The sequence below is a fragment of the Pleurodeles waltl genome, chromosome 4_1 (genome assembly GCF_031143425.1).
Source record: "Pleurodeles waltl isolate 20211129_DDA chromosome 4_1, aPleWal1.hap1.20221129, whole genome shotgun sequence".
Classification (NCBI taxonomy): domain Eukaryota; kingdom Metazoa; phylum Chordata; class Amphibia; order Caudata; family Salamandridae; genus Pleurodeles; species Pleurodeles waltl.
This window is the reverse complement of record NC_090442.1, coordinates 71,425,770-71,447,402: the sequence shown is the minus strand read 5'-3', so window position 1 is coordinate 71,447,402 and position 21,633 is coordinate 71,425,770. Positions and strand designations below refer to the sequence as shown.

Genomic DNA, 21,633 nt, shown 5'->3' with positions numbered 1-21,633 from the left:
CTCCACCCAAATTGACAGCCACAATACTCCGTGGTGTGCCTCCCTCATGCAGCCTTGACAATGGTCACCACTTACAAAAGTAAATAGGTCTGGTGGCTTAGTGGACTAATGCATCCACTGTAGGGGCCTGTGTTTGACCTCATGGTCACAGGTTCAAATCCCAACGGGTCCACTCAACCTTTCATCCAAATTCTGAGGTCGATAAAATGAGTACCATGGAGTTGTGTAACAATAACCTTCTGTTATTCAGCGCCAAGAAGCCTACAGGTGAACGTGCGCTTTACAAATACACATGTTATGTTATATACTGTTGTGCTCAGACGCTGACTATGCCAACTCCAGATACCTAGGCTGGACTACGAGCAGTCCATCACTTAAAGAGCAGCTTCGAGTCACTGAATCCCCACCTCAAAAATTCCGCTGTGACACAATTCTTGCTCCAGTAACTGGCACTGTGCCTACATCATGATCCCAGGAAACCTTGCACCTTTATACAAAACAAATCATCAGTACATGCAAAAGGCTCAAGATCTTTTCTAATGCACCCCATCAAATGTACAGCACTTTAAAACTTCTCTTGCAACCCAACCTGCTCAACTCATGAAAAGCCTTCAAGGATACCTGATCTAAAACCAACCCCAAGGGAACCACCTGGAAATCTCTTGAAGAGATTCAGTTTGTGCTATGCTAGCTCCCATCACACAACCCCACTAGAATCCTGCACAATGCGCCTTGGACTCTGAACACTTACCAGTGTCGCAATTCCGTAAGCAGTTTTGCCATGGGTTTGCACTTACCTTGCTCGACAGGCATAGTCCTGGACTGGATACTGGGGCTTAGGGGTCCGATGCCTCTGTTATTGTGAGCCCGCACCTTGATGTCGTAAGTGGTGTCTGGCTTCAGGTTGGTCAGAGTGATGCGGGTGTTGCTGGTGACATTGGTCAAGTCTTGTTGGCTATTGATATCCCGGTATACCACTGTGTAGTTGGTAATCTTTCCGTTGCGCTCGGCAAGCACAGGCGGGTCCCAGGACACCTCAGTGGTGGATGTGGTGAGCCCCACAACCTCAAGGTTCTGGGGAAAGCCGCTGGGTAAGTCTTCAGGTGTGGTGATCTCCTTCTCAAACTCCTCGCCAGGGCCTGCCTTGTTCTTGGCCGAGAGCCGGAAGACGTAGGTGGCCCCCTTGTGCAGATGGGTGACAGTGTAGTGGTAGTCATTCTTGCTAAAGTCCATGGTGTTGAGCTTCTCCTCATCCACACGTTTGTACTGAAGCCGGTAGCCCAGGATTTCCCCGACCATCTCCTTCGGGGGATGCCACTGGACGAGAGCTGTGTTCATCCGTGTGGTACTGATCATCATGGTGGGCTTCCCAGGCACTAGAGGAGTAAGAGAGCAGATGTCACACTGAGGCAGCAGGGCTGGTGGAGGGGCTCAATGCAGGGGCAAAATCAGAGGACCAGAACTGATATTAGACCAGCAGTGAGTATTTTCCCTCAAACTGGCCACTTTTATTCCACCAGGGTATGCTTTTGATACTCTTTTTGAGCATTCTGTGCTCACCCACTAGCTGAGGATGCCTGAGTGGGGAGACTTGGTGCTGTTACCCAGGAGCACACTGTTTCAGTGTGCCCAGCAGGGGAATTCCCAGGATGATGCTTTCTGCTCCCTGTCACCATTTTAGGTCTTATCACCAAACCAGAGGGTCAGCGCTTGGGCTACTAGGGTAGGCCGAGATGCAGCTTGTTTGCCCCCACCCCCCCACCCCCCAACCTCACTAGCTGGACCGCTTAGGCATTTCAATGCAGCCAGGCAGGAGTTGCAGAGCCACTAGAATTTCACACATTTATCTTTTCACAATAATGTTCTACCCAAGAGTACAAGAGGTCCATAGTGTTCTTGCACTCATCAGAGCACCCCCTCACCTGTGCATCCACCGGCCTTCTCCCACATACTCACTACTGCCCCCATATGCTCAAACCTTAATCTTCCATTTGCAAGTCCTCAGACCCTCAATATGTACTCACTACCCTTTACTAAGCACTTACTATCAACTAAACTGAATGCTGTGCACATGCTTGCCCAAAATGCCTGACACGGTATACTCACCAAGGCACCCAGACGTGCACGAGACACAGCTGTAGTATACACATCTGCACTGCCACATCCAGACACATGGAAGCACATCCTTGTACTCAACACTTCTCTGCAATCAGCAGCACACCAATGCACCTATAAGCATGGACTGTACTCACTGGTCTCTGCAGACTCACCTGCCCCTGTAGTCGTGACCAGCTTGGGTTTGCTCCTGGCTCCATCGCCCTTCGTGGTATATGCGGCCACAGTAACAGAGTAGGTGGTCTCTGGTGTAAGTCCACCGATCAAAGCATCCTATAGGTTAGGGAGACAGGGAGGAGGCAGTGGGACATAAAGAGTTAATGACACACTCAGGACACTGTGACAACCAGAGAAGATAGATCACTGCAGGAGGGAGTCAGGACACTGAGGCAACGGCTGACGATGGTTAACCGAGGGGCGCGACTAGAGCACTGCGACAGACAGAAGATGGGTCACTGCAGGGACACACCACACAACCCAGTGACCGAGCCAGCTTATTGGACAAGACAAGGACAGGGAGCCAATAAAGTGTAGGGTACTGGGAACCAACATGGAATAAAATAATTCAGTGTTATAAGAGCAACTGATTGTTACATTTTATGGTGTTAGGATTAGAAAATTATATTTGTCTTAATAAAAAAAAAGTTATGGATTGCTGGTATGCATTTTGTTTTTGCTCCAGGTGGCTGTTGACTTACTGTATTGGCATTTCATCCAGCGACATCTTACTGTAGGTTTAAATTCCCTACCAACCACTGCGGTTGCACATTCTACCAGAGAGCAAACCAGATCAACAATTAAAAAGCTGCATCCAGCTTCAATGCCCAAACCAACCCTGAATCAACCGTACTCTGCCCCAGAGACAGACAGGGCTTTCCTGAACGAAGTTCTCCCATGCAGTGTTTCACGGTGGCAAATTAGCACCATCAGAGTAAATTCCTTGGCTACCCTCGATGCCCTCAAATGCCCTTACCTAAATAAGGTTTAGGATAAAGATGGGTGACAAATGTAAGTTGGCAGCTCAAGAACAGTAAATATAATATATAAAATATTGATAAATAATACTCTAAACTAATTCCACCAATCTTTGAAGTCTTTCGTCAGAGTACTGGGGTCTTCAGTGATTTATAAAGTTCTTAAACAAACAACAAGCAAGGAAATGTTTTGATATTATGATATTACAAAAGATGGAGCTGCAGAAATTCCAGTTTTGTGAATTCTGCGCTGCGGACAAATGTATCGATGCGGCCAGTCAGAAAATGATAGGCACTGGGCTTGTGGCAAACACTATTTTTTGAGCCTCTTGGACATGTAAGCGTCTACAGTCTTACTATTAATTCTCAACCCAGGAACTTCTCCAGAAGTGCTCTTCTCTAGGACTTGTCCATGCAAGATCTTCCTTGAAACTGACAATTGTTATCTTTATGGCAGTAGTGGTGCCAAATGAGACATGGACATCATGGACTCTAGGTCTGACTCTTACATATGATGGACTACATGGACTCTTACATATGACTAACTACAAGATCAGTCTGGAATGGCTACAAGTGATTATCTTATTATCTGCATTTGGTGCACGGCTGCTGGTGTTGGTTAACTACACCCGGAGTGCTGATGGTTGCAGCTGGGTGACAGACAGTGTTGAATGACTGCTGTTATCTATAACAGAGTGTTAGCTTGGGTTGCTACAGAGTGCTGCCAGACAGGGTGCCTGCTGCCAGTGGACAGGATTTTGCGGTCAGGCTTCCCCAAGTGTCCAATGCTGCAGGGTACCCACACTGCAATAGTTTGCCTGTGCATGTTGTCACCACCAGTCCATAGAGAACATGCAGACCAAATAAGGGTGTGCATGTGTCTATGGCCAAGGCCTGGACAATGTTTCTGGTGAACATTTCAAGGTGAATTTGACCTGGAGGGTAGTTCAGTGGCGGTTCAGTGGTTTTTGGGGTGGATGTATGTTTATCCCATTATAAATTAAAGACCACAAATACCAGGGCAAAAATGAACACTGGACTGAGTGAGGTACTCCAGCATGGAATTAGTAAACTTGAGAGCTCTACCCTGGATAAGTTTTGTTAAAAGCCGTAGACTCAACTTAAACTTGATCCATGAAGACTTTGAGGTATTATATGCTTAATTCATCTCCATTAAATACACTTTATAACTTTACAGGTTGCTCCCACCCGAATACTTAGTATTAATGTTAAAATTGGTCAATAATTGACGTATGTCTATATTTATATGCCTAGTTGTTAGTCTCTACAATCTGATACAATAAGTAATTGTTTTCTATGTACTGAAATTAAATCATTTTCTGTATTTCTAACCAGTTCATCCTTTAATAATCTATACAGAATAGAAATATTTCACTACCTTTCATAACCTGTCTCTTCCAAATAAAAGAACTTTTGAAAGGACTGTAATATTTAGAATATTTATAACATTTGATTCAGAGTTCTCTTATTTCATCTCCGATACGAACTCGACTTCGTGTCATTATATGCTCAGTGGGTTTCCTTAGTTCAAAATACAGCAGCACAGCTTATCACAATTACTAATGGCACATTGGTATCAAGATGCTCCATATTGCCTACAGAGCTGCTTATGAAAGGGCCTGATTTAATTACATGGTAAGCTGAGCAAGCAACAAATGACATGAACCCTTCTGCTCCACAAAAAGCGATCGCTTCTCCGTTTGATATTCATAAACACAGGTGTGTGGAGGATGGCTTCGAGTTAGCGATGGTTCCACCCTGTCGAACGCCTTTCCATGTTTTGCCTTGATAGAGTGGCATATATTACACAGAATGTGCCTTAGTGTGGGTTTCTTTAGCGATGGCATCTTACATTTTGGTAGTCCCAGAAGACCGGTTTACTCAAGGGGACTTGAAACTGGCTAAGGGTTTGCACTCATTGAAATCTCCTGTCGTCTTTCATCCTCTGATCCAGAGCAACTAAAAGAAGGCATGCAACATTCAACAGGCTTCATGCGATCATAACAACTCTTGTGTATCAAGCGTTTAGCTGGTGCTTACAAGCCCTGCTAATTACTCCTTCACACTGGAGCAGATATCAGTTTGATACTACAAATCTCTGTTAATCCAAAGCCCACAAGGGTATGGGACCCCCGCCTGCTGTAGAAAATAAGGAGATGAACTCTATTAACAAATAGGAAGGTCAGGGCCTCATCTCAAGACTGAAATAGCAATAACCACCACCAACCATTCCCACCCACTCAGAGAGAGAGCACGCTTGTGGGAGACACGGTATAAGACAGTGAAACCAGAACCTGGGTGTGTAAATTCACATGCAACATGCAAGTCAAAGGCAAGATCACCAGGACAGTGCGACTGAAGAAGATAGTTTGAGGGAAAGGAGAAGAGCAAGAGGCAGTGGCACAAGAGGAGGGGGAAGGATGTGGTCAACTGAAAAGGGTGTTCAAGAGACCAGGAGCGAAGGTAGTGGAAACAAATATGAAAGGAAAAACATCAGAGAAGAAAATGTGAGTGGGAAGAGGAAAAGAGTATGCAGAGGGGGGAAATGAAGAAGACAAAGACTTTAGGGAAAAAAGAAATATGGGAAGTGATGGATTTCCAGGAATGAGTAGAGTAAGCAGAAAAGGACAAGAGGTGAAAAGAGAGATTAATGAAGGAGTAGAAAAGATGAGGGGTGGGGTAGGGGAGACAGGAAAGAGGAAGAAGTAAATGAAGGAAGCCTCAAATCTTGAAAGTGCACATGAGGCTGTCACCTCCAGGGGTCATTGAGAATTCACGCACGCTCATCAGTAGCCAGACTCATCCTGAAGGGGGCCCCCCTGAGGAGGAAAGGCACTCAAGCAAAGGGAAGACAGTGACGTGCATGGTCAGCACATGCAGATCTTGGCTTGAGAATCCTCTTCAGGGTGGGCACACTCTCGCCTAGGGCTGAGGCTCACCATCAAGATGTTCACAACTGAGACTCAGGGCTGGTACTCACATTTAATGTACTGCATGGAAAAAAAACTACTGAACTCTTAATCTGACAGTTCTTGGGATCCGATGCTTGCTGTGTGAGTGACTGGCTTAATAGCTCTGTGTCAGCCTATTCCTTCTTTCGGGTCCGTGATCTAGTAGCCAGTCATCTTGGGTCGTGGGTGGCACAGGATCTAAAGGTGCCTCGTGAGACTGGGGCACAGCTAGGAACATAATCATAATCTCCAGTCTCCCAGTTGCTATGCTTTCATCTATCACGCCTTTCTGGTGATCGACAGAAGTCTTTGAGCCTGATCAAGGTGGACCTGTGACATTGGCAGTCTCTCTGTGTGGGTGCTTGGCACAGTGTGAGCCACCAGGCATACACATAAGCTGACCAGAGACTCTCCATTTTGGCACCTACAAAACGTACCAGTCTCCACTAGTTTCTCAGATGGAGCGAAGTGTGACCCTAACTCTGTCCGAGGTCTAAGTGTAAGTCCATTGACAAGTCCTTCAATGAGGACAACGGCAGGAAGTCCTGCAATTCCATTGCTGGAAAGAGGCAGTTTCAACCCTTGCACGGGATGGCCTTCACAATGCAGCAGATTTGTCGCAACCACTGAGGACCATGGTGTCTGGGCACAGCACTTTCCAGCTTTGTTCTGCTGTGCTGGCAAGATGACATGGTGTGGACCAATAAGTCCCTTTTAAAGTGACAGAAGGGCAACTGACTGTCCTTGCAGGTTTTATGGACCTGATATAGGCTCTGGAATTGCTTGATCCTATGTGCTTCAATTTCTTGAGGTTACCCTGAAAGTAAGATTACCTTTTGTTTGTATTGAGTACCTTTCTTTGACTGTCAAAGTAAGCTGCCTTTTGAAGGACTCTGCATGGTTCTGAAGGCACCTCAACTGAGTGTCTCCTGAACTGGACTTGGTTCGTCTGCAATTGTGAGGTGGATGGTAAGCAAGGCAGTTTGGGGATTGCTGTGACACTCGCACTTGGGTCCAAACTCAATCTCGCATACATGGCCAGCAGTTATTCTTCAGTCCAAAGCTTGCAGCCTTGGACCGCACTCGTCATCTTTACTCCTGGGGTGAAAGCCTCGTGTACACAGGAGCCACGCCTGATTAAAAGCAGACACCCTTCCCTCCCTGAGGGAGAAGCACACTGAGTACTCACATAGTCGGCAGGTTCCTCCGGGTGCCACTGGGGGGATAGGGAAAGAGGGAACAATGGAGACAGAGTAAAGTGACTGCCTACGGAGAGCTAGTGACAAGAAGACAACACTACACAATGGATTATTGAACAACAATGTAGTTATCACACTGGACACACAGGAAGCCAGGATGTGCTGTATCAGAAGGGATACAGTGCAGTCCTTGGGAGCAGGGCTGAGGCAGCAGTGAATTGGCTCAGGAGGGAGGTGGCGGCCACAGGCGGGCCTGGTAGACGACAGTGTTCAAACGTGGGATCTCCAACGCCACGCCAGGGGCACTCGTGAAGATGTAAGTGAGTAGATGAGGAGAGGGTGTGTGAGGAGAGAGTGTGCACAGCAGTGCGTGAGAGGGAGGGGATACTCAAGAGGGCCTTTGGATGTCACTGGAGGAGTGGGTAGACAACATTTCGCTTGAGCTCCACAATAGGAGCACTTGCAGAGCAGTGAGAAGAGTGTTCAAGAAGAAGAGTGTTGTGAGGACATTTTTAATAATTAGTGACTGTATTAGCGGGAAGTTTTCAAAAAGGAAGTTCATGTGAGACCACCTTGAGGTGAGCTGAACTCCATGCAAGAGGCACGTTTGCAGTTGTAACCGAAAGAGTATAATAGACCGTAGAGGTGAGTGCATCTGTACCAGTTACCATATGAAGAGCGCCATTACGTACCCAAGAGTGTGTGCGTGAATGCACAAGCGAGCAAGTTTAGCCTTGTTCTGGGGGGGGATATGGTGTTTTACGGTTATGGAAAGATCACTAGTGCAGTCACAAAAGTGTGTGAAGAGTGCAGAACTGCAAATTTGTGACGGGTGCTTTGCGTTACTGTACCTCAACAAATGACCAGCAGCGCTAGTACAGATGGAAGTGTGCAAAAGGAAGCGCTCGAGAGGTTAGTGGCAAGCGTATGTTGGCACTAGTGCGCCAGTACTGAAAGGGAAGCACGGGAGAGGGCAATGTTGCTATCTCCTAGAATGGAATCCCTGTGGAAGTGAGTGCTTCTGGGTTATGAGAGGAACTAGACTCTGTTGCTGAGGCCTTTATTCGTGTGGAATGGTCCAGATGCCAAAACTATCAACCCGTGCATGTGTTTTGATGGCTTCTTTCACCCTATTCGCCAGCCATCCTACAGGAGAGGCCTTAGCTTGCAATAGTTTGGCATTAGGACAATGATGGTGAACTGAGATTTGCAGTGACGGTGTACGTGAAAAGTGTGCATGGTGGGTGTGCAAGCAATGCTGGAACACCCAGTCCCTGCTAGGGGGACCTACATGCGTGGACAATGAAGTCTGGAGGCGCCAGTGCATACCTGGGCCTCTGCCAGCATTACATCCTTGATGATTGGCAGGCCGCGCGGCTCGTTGTTCTCTAGCCTCACATAGGTGACCTGGTATCCGCGGATCTGGCCGTGCTGCTTGTTAGAAATCGGTGCCTTCCACGTCACGCGCATCGATGTCGAGTTCACAGACTCCACTTCCACCTTCCTGGGTGGAGCGCTGGGCACTGCAACACATTAAGTGGTTAGCTCCACCCGCATGTACAACAATACAGAAAACAACCACCCATTGCCACAGCACAGACCAGGGCACTCTCTGGCACAGGAATAACTTATACCTCTGTCAGTGGGGCAAGACAGCCCTTCTCTTCCAGATCGCTGGCAATCCGATTTCCGTCTCTCTCCCAGTTGATGGTGCACGGATAATATACAGGCCAGAGAGAGAGACAAGAGGAGCCAACTGTGAAAAAAGTTACTTACCTGTGACAGCGGCACTGGCATCAGCTATAGATTCACAGAACTGCCTTTAATTATTCTTCCGGAAAATAAATCATGCGTAGCCATTTAACATTGTTAAGAGTGAAATCTCTAGTTGCTCAAATAAGGCACAGGTTATAAAAGCTGTTCTCCACCTGAGAAATTTTAGACATTTTCACAGACGAGACCTGAAAAGAAGCATCAAATCTCAGACAAGATGGGAAGGTATGAAATGTTGCAGGTTATTCTTCATAACTCTCCATGCAAGAAACAGTTGTTACAGGTAAAGAACTTTCATTTTCAGCACAGCAACTCCCATGGACTGAGATGATGCAGAGAGAAGATCCTCATCCAGAATTATCAATGCAAGGGAGAACACAAGAAGAGAGTGTTTATTAGAGAACTAGCCAACTCTGAAACCTGAACCTGCTAATAGATCTCCATATAGCTGCCTTACAGGGCTCTATTAAAAGAAAATTGCCTAGGAAAGCCAATATGGCTGAACTGATGCTTTCTGATTTATGCAGACAGAGGTTAGAATGAGGCTGGACATGGCTTTGGTAACTTGCAACAAATCATCAACCCACGTCTTGTGAAAAAAAAAAGACCAAACAAGAGGGCTGATAGCCTTTCACCCATCAATCTAGTTGTGAAGAGCTCTTTAAATGTGGAGAGTAAAAAGATTCTGCATTTCTGGAACCAAATATGCGAGAAAGAACATTAGAAAACGAATGGACTAGTTCACGTGAAAATAGGTGACCGTACTGAAGAGGAAACTATCATTGTGTATACGCACCAGCTGATCTTCACAGAAAAAATAGTAAAGCAACACCTTACAAGAGAACCTCAATCTGACATACGAAAATAGAGCAACAAGAAGAACAGTCAAATAACACTGAGCTCATGACTGTAGAGATTTAACATGAGGCCAACTTGCTCCAAAATGTATTCATCCTCTCTTTCTGGTCTGACATATTGATAGCTATTGGGGCTCTTAAGACGAAGCTCAATGCAGATGTCTATGAAGGCTGATTCAGAACAAGCACCAAAAAAAACTATTTACAGGCTAAATCTACATCCAGGGTTGATGGCATCATCTGTATCAAGGAGAAGACTGGCATTGACTAGGAGGAAATCTGCACATTGACAAACTGTTGCGTTCTAGATAATACTTTTTTATGTATTCAAGCCTGAGATGCTGACACGCTAAGAGTATTGAATTAGTGTATCAAGTGATGCACAAAACATGTAAAGTGGCACAAGGCATTATTTTTTGTTGCCATTTTCTTCAAGTGCAGAACCAGAAAAGGGACTCCATCTTACTGTGACCCCACAGAGTTAAATCTGGAACCAAAGGAAGGGAGAAATCTACAGGCATTAAAAAAAACATTGTAGAGCTAACTAGAAACACAAAGAAGAAAAAGTCTGAAAAATTCAGAAAGAACTCAGCTCAAGTGTCCTAAGATCTACCTTTAGAAAGCACAATCTTATTCAAACCCTTGTTGGGTCCCAATAATTTAATAACGCTCCTCCCATCGCCACTTGTATTGGTCAACAAGGGTCCCACAAGGGAACAGGGTCAGCCAGCTTCAAGGGTCCCTCAAACACAGTAGCTGAGTAAACGGTCATAGTTAGTCAGAGTTTTGACCTAGACAGGTTGCGGAGTCCGCAATCACACTGGTGAGAGATGACCTTCTGAGCCAGACCAGCAGATGAAACACTGTGGTGGTCTTAAATTATTATAGTTTCATGCCCATACTGCTTCTCTATAATCTAAGATCCCTTTAGTGTAACTGGTCTCCAGTCTTATGCCAATATCACCCAGATCTCTGCATGTTGATGGGCCACAAGCGGATTTGCCGGCAGCGCCACTGAGCCTGAAAAAGGTGGAGCAACGACAGAGCAAGAGCAAGAGAAAGCAGTAGCTCAGGGCCCAAAGAATAAATTTATGGTTCTTGGCTCCTACCAGCTCAAATTCAGTTCTACTAAGTCCAACTCAAATGTGCCAACAAAGTAAAACATGTTTATACAGTAGAATAAGTCTGAATTTCCAAATCAAAGTGGTGGTGAGGGAAATTCTTGAACTTCCATTGGCTTTAGAGTATGCTCCGAGACATCCATCCTGAATTAAATCGAGCTGTGTTGGGAGGACCATTCGTCTCCTCGCTGGACAATGTCTTTCTGATGCTATGGTAACTACAGTAGGTTCAGAATAGTGTGTGAGGATAGTCTTCAGACAAAGACTCAGGGTTTGTACCACACCGTACTGTTCACTGCCTGTCAGTTTCTACTTCTTGCATTAATTTGAAGAAGAAACAGTCCATTATTCACTAAGTCATGCCCTTTCGATAGTCTCGCCAGCAACAGCTGGTCACACCAAACATAAGGTGCAAACTCATAGTCGAAAGTTTGCTTACCTTGAAGATGCTTCCTTTGAAGGAGAAACTTCTTGTTTGCTTTTACTAATACTGTCTATTTTTTAAGCCAATAGGATGATATTCCCTGTAGTTAAGCTCCTCAGGTACTGGTTCTTGCGTCTTGATGCAGTTTGGTTTGATGTGGAGATCATTATATATAGGAATAAATTAAAATAAAGTAAGAACACTTCCAATACACCTACGACTCCTCACAGGGGACTGAAGAGAAAGAGGGAAATTATGGATTCTAATGTGTCCCATAAATGACTAAATAATACAAACAAGTCAACAAGCCTGCCACGGGAAGGCATGTTCAAAACAGAAAAAGGGAATCTACATCCGCGTTGAAGGAGATCATTCTAATGTCTGAGGCGAGAAAGAACATGATTTATGTTGAAGCCCTAATAATCCTGAGAGGCTACACAATTGGTCTAAAAGTTTGAAGAGTACTGAGAATTCACTGCTAGTGGAAAATAATACAGGCCAGAGTGTGAATCTATAGTTGATTCCAGGATGGGAAGAGTAAAATAAAAAAAGGTAGACAATGACCTGTGTAAAATAAAAAAAACTCCTCCTCCCCCAAGTACAAATTAAAACCAAGAAGCAGGATGATAAACAAGACGGAATGAGAGTGACAGAAGCAAAGTAGAGACAATGAAAGAAGAGAGAAATAGTATAAAAAGACTGTTAGAAAAAGTACAATTGATGCTGGAGGAGGACTGTCCGGCCTTCCCACTCTATCTAATGCAGCTCTCCACACTTAAACTGTACTTAGTCTCCAGCTCTACTGTTTTTTATTCAGACCTCTTTTGTTCCAGACCTTTCTGATTTCCTTTGTCACCATCGTTTATGCTGCACCCTTTTCCAGGTAGCCAATTTCTCTTTGTTAGCAAAGTATGTTCGAACTGTCCCCTGAGACTTCCCAGTCCAATCTGGTATGGAGTGCCCCATGTCTGAGCCTCACACAAATCTGCTGCCCTCCAACTGATGGATAACTTATGACCCTGTCCTGTATTCACTTCCTAAGTCACCATTAACTTTGGGTCAGTGTGTTACTTTACTTTTTATTGGTGGTTGAAGTCAAAGTTGTTCCAGTCTTCTGACTATGGGTTATGAAGTTGTTGGCATTCCACCCAGGGAGATGTTCATGCAGACAGCTGGCCTGCAATTGGTAAAGCAACTCTTGGCTCACATCTGAAAGAGGTTTCCTCCTGTCACTAATGATGGTGTAGTGCTTTGCCTCATCCCCTATTCAGGTGGTTATTGGGAGGTACTTGAGTGGTCTCTCTTCTTGTACCAGCTCTGAAGCAGTGGGTAATCAACTTCTGTGTGGGACCCCTTAACTAGGTTTGCATTTACGAAGGTAGCAATTGCAGAAACTTGCCATGGTTACCACTGCATTGTTTGACTCTGATTTTCTTGACAGTTCTTAGTGTTGCCTTGACCAGACCAAACCAAACTGCAAAGCCAAGTCCCGTGGGGGAGACGGCAAAGCTATTCTAAAATTCAAGAGCAGAGTCTATGAACTGGTGCACAAGCTCTATGGTGACAGATGTAGGCAAGCAACGACTCATATTCGATCTTTTTCTCCTCCTGAAAGTCAACCCATGTGCCACATTATATCCTCATACTCCAGAGTCTCACAGTGTGACATTTGGGTATATGAACAGTCCTCTGATGATTCCTAAATTCTTGTAATGGTGCGCAGTGAATGATGCCCCATCCCTGTCACTTTGTATGGAAGGAGAGGACAGGAACAGCTTGCAATGTGTAATATTTCAAGCATGGCTCTCTATGAGCGATCCAATGCTCAACCTTATAAAGAGATCCGAGAGTTAGGGAGTGAAAGGTGAACAAAAGGGTGGAAAGAAAGAAATGAGGGCACACAGCAGAGGGCAGAAAGTGGTAAGGAGGATAAAGGAAGAAAATCAAGCAGGAAGAAAAAAAAAAAGACCAGGTAAGAGAGTAGGTGGCCAGGGTCACCATCAGAGAGTGGTGCAGGACCCCCAGAGGACACCTACCATCCTCGTCGGTCCTTGCAAGCACAGCAGGGCTCTCGGGCCCAGGCCCCACGTCTGTGTGGGCCCGGACCCACACTTTGTACTCGGTCCACTTCTCCAGGTCCCGGAGGTCCCAGCTGGTGTACTCTGGTCCGATGCCCTCCTTCACGTGCCTAGCAGGGTCCTCGCCACCCACTGCCTGGTAGGCCACTGAGTATCGTGTGATGACACCATTGCGGCTGGAGGCCGGTGGCGCCACCCAACTTACCCGTAGGGCAGTGGAGCTCAGGCTGATGCATTCGACGTCCTGGGGTGGGGCAGACGGGGCTGGGGAGAAACAAATGAGGGGTAGGGAGATGAAGGGAAAATGACCATGGAGGCAAGCAGGACAAATAAAAGGTTGTGCAACCCATAGTCAACCAATGGCCCTGTACTGTTGAGAGGTAGGAAGCCCTGAAATAAACCTTTTTATGGCGACATCCTCTACCTCCATGTACTGTACCAACATGACAGCACTTAATGAGCTAGAGCATAGTGGGGCCTGGAAAGAGCCTTTTAGTGGGGTGCATACCCTACACTAGAGTATAACATGAAAGCATACTAAGAGTTCGGTGTACAAGACGTCCAGAAAAGAGCCTTCTAGCCGGGGCTGTGCATACCCTACATCTGTGTATGAGCCTGATATACCAGCTGATAAAGAGCTAGAGTACAACAGAGACTGAAAGGAGCTTTTTTGTGGGTGGTGCATTCTCTACTGTAGGCTATGGACACAACCTGGCAGGGCAGAAAGAGTTGGAGCACATTAATTCCAGGAAAGTGTATAGGAGACCCACGAAGAATTCACAATGAGAGACAAGCTCTACACAGGTGAACAAGCCTTACATGGCAAAAGCAGGATATATTTACAGTTGAACAAGACCTACATGGGAAAGGTAGCTCATATACTGCCCAAGGACAGATTCTCTAGCATGGTAACTCAATACACAAATGCCTGTACTTGGACTGCACGGTGTCTCTGTCTGCAGCACAATCTAGCGTGACTCTGAGAGAAGCAAAAAGGGAAGGTTCCGATTAGGTACACTGGGTAGCACTTGTGGGTACTCACCCCTTACGGGCAGCATTCTAAAACTAGTAGGCAGGCATTAAACAGAAGTGGATACAACAGGTTCTCGACAAACAGCTTAGAGCTGTCTGCAAGTTCAGTTTATTTGTTGTAAAAAGCTACAGGCTATGAATCTGGGATGGTTAATTCATGCATAGGTGGTGAATTAAAAGCACAATCAGAATCGTGACCAAGCAGGGTGTCTTGGCAGACGTGCACTTCCATAAGCCACGTGCACATTTTAGGGCATAAAGCTCTGACAGCCTAGGGACAGATTCAAATGTTGCTCCAGCAGGCCGGCTAAGATCTCCCCTTTCTGGCAATTGGTCAAGAACGAGTTGCACACAAAGCAAAAACAAACAAAATTCATAATAATGTAACCAACCAAAGGATGTGGGTGCAATTGAAACGATGCAGTAAAAAAGAGGGACCAGAAGGCTGTCAAAGGAGAAAGTGTAGGTTGAAAGGGGCACAGTCTGATTCCTAGGAATCATGAAGTGGGCAGAACATACATGGTCATATGGGGCTGCAGAAGGTTGTTGGCCACCTTAGAAAAAATATCAAACGTACTTACCAAGATATTCCACTCCCAGCCCAGATACTGCCTTTTATTTCCAGCTAGTGGGATCAGGGCCATCTTTTGTAGAGGGGCAGAGGCTGTGCTAACCATTTAAATATGTGAAACCAGGAATCTACCACTCACCTGGCCCTTCCTCCAGTGTGGGTGCACCCCAGGTACACCACGACACTTATGTCGTACCTGGACAACTAATAATAGCCTGACAAGGAACAAAGGGTAAGCACTGGTAATCCAAGGGACTGCACAGATGAGAGAACTATTTACTGAGGAAGTGTCTCCTTACTCATCCACCAAGCTAACTAAAATCCCCTTTTGGAACAGGACAGGTCTAGGTAAGGCCTCGAGTCAGCATATTGACCAAAGCACCTGCTCCGCAGCTCTCTTTCATTAGAGGCTTATTTCAGAAGGTCACAGATGCTGCCTTTGCTCTGGTGGAATGAGCACAGACACCTTCTGGGAGAAGATGCATCTGCCCTGAGAGAAGCAGAAGATAATGAGTGATGGGTCATGTGTTAAGCACTCTTGCAATATCTGACAAATCTGCCCTGGAGTACTTTATTCAGAATGCTGAAGCTCTGTGGCGGACATGAAAGTGGCTTACGAAACAAAAGTGGATGACAGATTACCTGTTTGATATTGAAATCTGAAATTATCCAAAAAAGGAATGAATAGTGCATGTGACCCGGAAACCCATCACAAGCAGCAAATACATTGATACGGATTATGAAAAAAAAAAAAAAAAAATCTGCAAAATCTGGACTACATGGGGAGTACATGAACTTTTGCTTACAGGTAGCTCTGGTAGGGTATGTGACTGTTTAGTGTGGTGTGTGAGTCCTTTTATGTCAAACTGACTTTTTAAAATCATTTTGTGTTACTTCTGACTTTGAGCCAACTAACTTTTCAGCAAAGAGTTGTCACTGTCATCTGCTACAATCATCAAATCTGAAACAGCTGTAATATTGTTGGACATGGGCTGAATTAAAGTTTTTAAGGATGTCCCTGGACTCCTCTGTTGCCATGTGAAATAAACAAGTGTTTCGAAAAAGAAGAAAAGATCCCACATATACACAGAAGCTTCTCCACTAGGCAGGAGAATCACTAGAGAGGAAGAACCACGCTTCACCTTAAAGGGGTCTCCTGAGTGATCTTGGAAAGAAATATGGTCCCTTATAAAACACAACAGGATACATAATTCAGTATAATCCACTGGTGTGTCTGCGGGGTGAGCACAAACTCTTCTCCCTCAAATCAAACCGAAGAAAACCCAATAAGGACTATTACGTAGAGATGAAATAAATTATTGTTCCATCCTGGAAAATCCCTCGTCCCACTCCTGGCGCAATGCAACGTAGAAGAATAAGGACAGCAGGCATTACACAAAAAATTTCAGCAACTATAGCCAAGCGCTGCTGTCAATGTGACGCTAATCAGAACCAACCAACATCTCAAACAGCCTCTTTTACCTTCAGTAACATTATTCTACATGAACACATGCATTCCTTTTACACAACACGCAAGTCTGATGGCAGCCCAAGATGATTCAATCTAAACTGACCAAGTGTCAATAAGGACAGAGGTGGATACTCCACACTCTAGGATAACCAGCCAGGAAATGATGGAAGGGGTCTGCTCAGGAGAGGCAGAGGCCCAACCCCGAAGGTATGGATAAGTAGGAGAGAGTACTACAGGAAGTCCAACCAGGAATGAAGGAGTGCACTCATACAATCAGCCATAGTATAATCAGTGAGTAGCCCAGCTTGGACCAGGAAGGATTACTATGATTGATTGGCTGTGAGGTCCATGCATGGGAGGTGATGGCCCAACACTTTGGTGTGGGTAGCGATAACGCCCTGAAGAGAGAGGGTACAATCAATGAAACTACAGAAGGAGTGCCATTAGGTTAATGTACAAGAAAGGGGAAAGCAGAGGAGTGGGCACACCCGGATTGGCAATTAGGGCACTCTGGCATTTTCCTGGTAGGCTGCAGACTGGAGGGCTCCTTTGAGAGCTTGATGTGCTCCTGAAGTCCAACCATGCCCCCAGGGCCTCGTGTGGGGCTGGATCGAACAGTTGTGTTGAGGCTGGTTTTGGTTTCTGGTCTGCCCTGTGAGTGGGTAAAGACAGGGTGTAATGGGGGTAAACAAGGCAGGGGTTTTGCCTCAATCCTTTCAGGCCTAGACAGGGAAACCACTCTAATTTCACCTTCTAGTAGTAGGAGGCAGGGCAAGGATGGTTCCAAGACACAATGAGAGGTTCGACAGATTGCCCTCAGACAGTGACCATAAAGGAGTCAGTCCCACATTTTCATCTGCTCTAAACACAAATTTCATTCCTCACTTTATTCCTGGTAATACCTGAAGATGCAGGGGGCCTCCAAATCAGTGACTTGTTCTTGGGCAACAACACTCGCAGACTTTGTTCAACTTCTTCCAAAGGGCTTGGGATTAGATTTCACGGAGAGCATAGAGGTGTTCACGCAACACAAGCCTCTGATGCTTCAGGATGGATGCAGATGCCCACCACGGGTCAAGGGAAGGGGCTAGCAGCTTTGGTCTATGCTTTTGGTGCTCCTCCGATGTCCACAGTTCTAGAAATAGCGACCATTCAATTTAGCTGTGAGCTGGACTTCTCAGCCCTGGCGCCTACTTCACTCCTCTGGAGCTAGGTGTTTTCAGTGGAAGATTCATTTAGTTTTATTTACCCCAGGATCATCCTAGTTCAGAAAACCCTGCCCTATGTCCTCTGGTGTGACATCTTATAAGCTTGAGGAGCGATACCAACGCAGAGTTGATTTTCCACCCCCTCATTGTGAAGGACCAGGTGCCAAGCTGGACCGGTCTCTGTTCTATCCTTCTAGCCACAACCACCGCCCAGGTGGACATGCTTTCCTGTGTATTTTCTACCCCTTGGCATGCCTCACTCTGTGTGGTATGAATAACCAAAAGTGCTTCAAAACTCTACTAGGAGTAGCCAATACCTCTTCAGAAATGCAATCAGTACTGGGTCCTGCTTGATTAAGTGGAGCCAATGGTGTTTCAGGAAGTGCACCTCATTTTGATTTCCTCTGCTAACAGCAGCTCAGAAGGGAATGACTGCCTACTCTTGAGCAGGCGTGTAAGAAGCTGACCAGGTCCCTGACAGTCTGCACAAAGACCATTACCAAGAAACCACACTGTGTGTGTGCCCAACACAGGCAGCACATGGTGTGATACAAGTAAAGGCAAAGGAGAAATTACATACTCTTTGTCCAGAAGAATGAAAAACAATTTAAAAAAAACTCCTGTGACGACAACACCTCAGGGGCACACAAAAGAGGGTTTGTCAGTCGTTCCTGTTGACGACTGATGAAAAATTAGGAATATAGATGGGGGAGCAGACCTCAGGAAAAAAAGCAGCAGACCCAAGGCTGCTTAGGGCTGACATGCATGCATGGCCACTGACCTTCTTTGCATAAGTGGTTGGCAGTGTTCAGCATTCATCACAAAGTAATTGGCAATATCAGGGAGAAGGGCACAGGAATCCAGGGAGACACATTTCAGGTAAAAAAACATAAAACTTGTGGGCATATGAGTCAAATATCTCCATACCCTCACAAACCCACAGATGCACAGGCCGTCAAACAAGCACACAAAGTGACAAACAGGCACACCAAGCTATTTCATAATGGTGCTTGGTTTAATGATGCCAAGGACAGCAGTTACCCTGAGTGCCTGCATGTAGGCCAGCTGTGAGGCAGTGAAGACCACGCCAGCAACCCCAGCATACTAGACCTCAGCTCATGAACAGACACCAGAGGTGCATCGTCAAAGATGGCAACAGGTGAGCAGATCTTCCTGAGCGAAGTATGCAGGCTCCCCTCCGAGTGAGCATACTAAGCCCCCGCACATACGCTCCTTGCGCACCCAAGATAAACACGTTGCATCCTCACCTAGGTTTCTGCACCCACACATTACCCCTTAGTGAGGACATTCATACTGCACTCACTGGACTGCTCGGTGCGAGCCTCAACGATGGGGGTGTAGACCCCTAACCCCTCGTCGGACCAGGCTGCGAGCTGGAAACGGTACAGAGTGTCTGGCTTCAGGCCTTCCACTTCGTAGGATGATGCAGGGTCAAAGGTTATTTTTTGCTGCAAAAAAAAAAAATGCATTTAAAATGTTATTGTAAAAGGGGTGGGCATGTAATACCGTAATCAGCCCAAATCGCTTTATAACATTCAAGAAAGGATCAATAAACGAATTAGGGTTCAATCAATTTCCACAATAAACATCGTGCACAATGAAAATCAGAAATCAGGTTTGTTGACCCTATCCGAAATAGGTCACCCAATTTAATCCTTGCTCCATATTAGTACCTGACTGAGTGCCCCCCTCTCCCCAATAGGCACCTAATCCCCGCAGCTCACCCCCTCTCCAATGTCTTACCTGTTTGCCATCCTCTCCTTCGCGAAACAGCAACTCGTATTTGGTGATGCGCTCCTGTAGTGGGAGGAGCCAGGTGAGCAGGATCCGGGTATCCGACTCTGCTTCGGCCTGGAAGTCCGTCGGCTGGGCGGGGACTGTGGAAAGAGGTAAGGGCGCATGTTGGATAGTATCCGCCATTCATTGCGCATGCTCACCGCCACCACCGAGACCAGCCACACAAGTCACTGCCACCCGCCCTGCCACACTGGGCCACCACACTGGGGAAGAACGTTGCATGATGGGCGCAGTCTCTCCTTGAGAAAAGAGTGTTTTAAGAGCTCCAGGGAGGGAGTTTTGTACGTTGGCTTGCAAGATTGGACTGGTCAGGCAGTGCCTGATGGGCTCGTCTCACAATTTAGTGTGTGTTCCGTTTTGTTGGTTATCTGTGGGCCTGTTTTATGGTCTGCTGGGCCGGGTTTTACTCTTGAAAATCAGCATTCTTCCATATACCGCAAAACACTTATACGGCATGTCTTTAAAAAGTTCAAAACTGCCCCAATTTGCAAACATTGGCCACTCCTCTAAGAATGAGAGCCACTTTTATGTTGGTGCTGGGGCTATTCTGCCTTCCATTCTGACCATGTTGGCTTGTGGGGCCAAAACAAGCCACTTGGGCTCGAAACTAAACAACTTCAAAACAAGCAGCGCTACAGCCACGCTCGCCGTCTGGCGCTATGTCCAGGAGAATGTGGCAGTCCTCCCTGACCAGTGTTAATGCAAGCGGGAATTACATAGGAGGCCATCTTGTCAATGTGTGCATTCGGAAGAGAATATAAACTCAACCGACAAGTCCTGCAAGCGTGAGACCAGCACCCCCTATGAGAAATCTAACTAGCAAATAAGAAATGTACATGACATTTTGTAGTTGCTAACACAGGAGACCTTAAGAGGTACACAAGAATTGTGCACTCGTTTTTTTTCTCTGTAACACAGACAAATATTGGGAATTAGTTGAACCTGCCTGGCCTTCTGGTCTGTTGTCTCTTTCCATTGTTTACAAGATTTAACACTACAAGGACGAAGTCTGCGGCATGTTGTGTCAAATGTCCTCAAATTGTTGCATTTTATGATGCTTGCTTCCAGCACGGAGTACATGCAAGAAAATATTGTTTGTAGAAACGAACTGATGCAAAATATGTCAAAGTTGTTATTTCACTTCTGGTGGAAAGATTACGTGAGTGTAATGAATGCTCGCACAGAAAATTATAGTGTATTTGTATCTTAAAGATAAAAGTTCGGGCAGCAAGCGGGAGAAAATGTTTTTATTTTCGTGTAACATTTCAGTTCCCATTCCGTTGCCGACAGAATGTTGTGCATTCAATTTGCCACAATTTGTTCTGTATCCGTGAATTGCTCGCATTGTTCACTGCACTATAAGAAGACTAGAAATTCTTGGCAAGGAGCTCACTTACCTCATTTTTACAGGCTCATTTCACATGGGCACATTTTAGAGCACAAACTTATTTTTAGAAGGCTCATTTTTAGCGACACTCTTTAGCAGAGCGCATTTCAGCTTATTTCGAGAACGCTTGGCTTCTCGGCACAGTTTCTGATGGAAGCACATTTATGGCAATGGAGCAGCCTTTGGTCTTGTGCAGAGCACTTTTGCTCATTCTACTAATTTAGCTAATTTATAATGCTCTTTTAATTTGCATGATTTTTCTAAAGGCAATCCATGTGCCACCAGCATACTATTTAGCTGATTACTGGTACTATATTGGCTAGTCACATTTCTACTGTAATGTCAATTACATTTTCTTACAGATTAATGAATAAATCTAGTACTTTGAAAAGACCGAGAGAGTGCCTTGCTGCAAGTCCACCTTGGCTGCCACTGGTGCTGTGGGCCTACCCTTCGTGGTCGAACAGAAGCTTCGTTGCCCACGTCTAGTAGCAAGTGGCCCGTGCCACGTGTGCAATCGTGGTGAGTGGATAGTGGCACAGGGTACCTACGGTATGACTACCAGGATCACGACTGGGAGTAAGTGGAAAGTGATGGGGGTACCCAGGTCATGGCTAGAGTAACCAAGTGCAA

At 45.8% G+C, this 21,633-nt stretch overlaps 1 protein-coding gene across 8 annotated transcripts in view; it reads right to left on the bottom strand.

Annotated features, from left to right (window-relative positions):
- The window catches only part of PTPRF (protein tyrosine phosphatase receptor type F), a 597,274-nt gene that overhangs the window by 100,691 nt on the left and 474,950 nt on the right, over positions 1–21,633 (bottom strand). For 5 of the 8 annotated variants that reach the window (XM_069227807.1, XM_069227815.1, XM_069227809.1 and 2 more), the window contains 7 exons: positions 19,560–19,693; positions 19,120–19,264; positions 13,472–13,777; positions 8,590–8,783; positions 7,251–7,277; positions 2,271–2,388; positions 798–1,376 (listed from right to left, as the gene is read on the bottom strand). In XM_069227807.1, coding sequence (XP_069083908.1) covers positions 798–1,376; positions 2,271–2,388; positions 7,251–7,277; positions 8,590–8,783; positions 13,472–13,777; positions 19,120–19,264; positions 19,560–19,693 — 1,503 coding nt within the window. The remainder of the gene's footprint in view (positions 1–797; positions 1,377–2,270; positions 2,389–7,250; positions 7,278–8,589; positions 8,784–13,471; positions 13,778–19,119; positions 19,265–19,559; positions 19,694–21,633) is intronic. The other 3 variants (XM_069227811.1, XM_069227812.1, XM_069227813.1) reach the window with 1 other exon arrangement.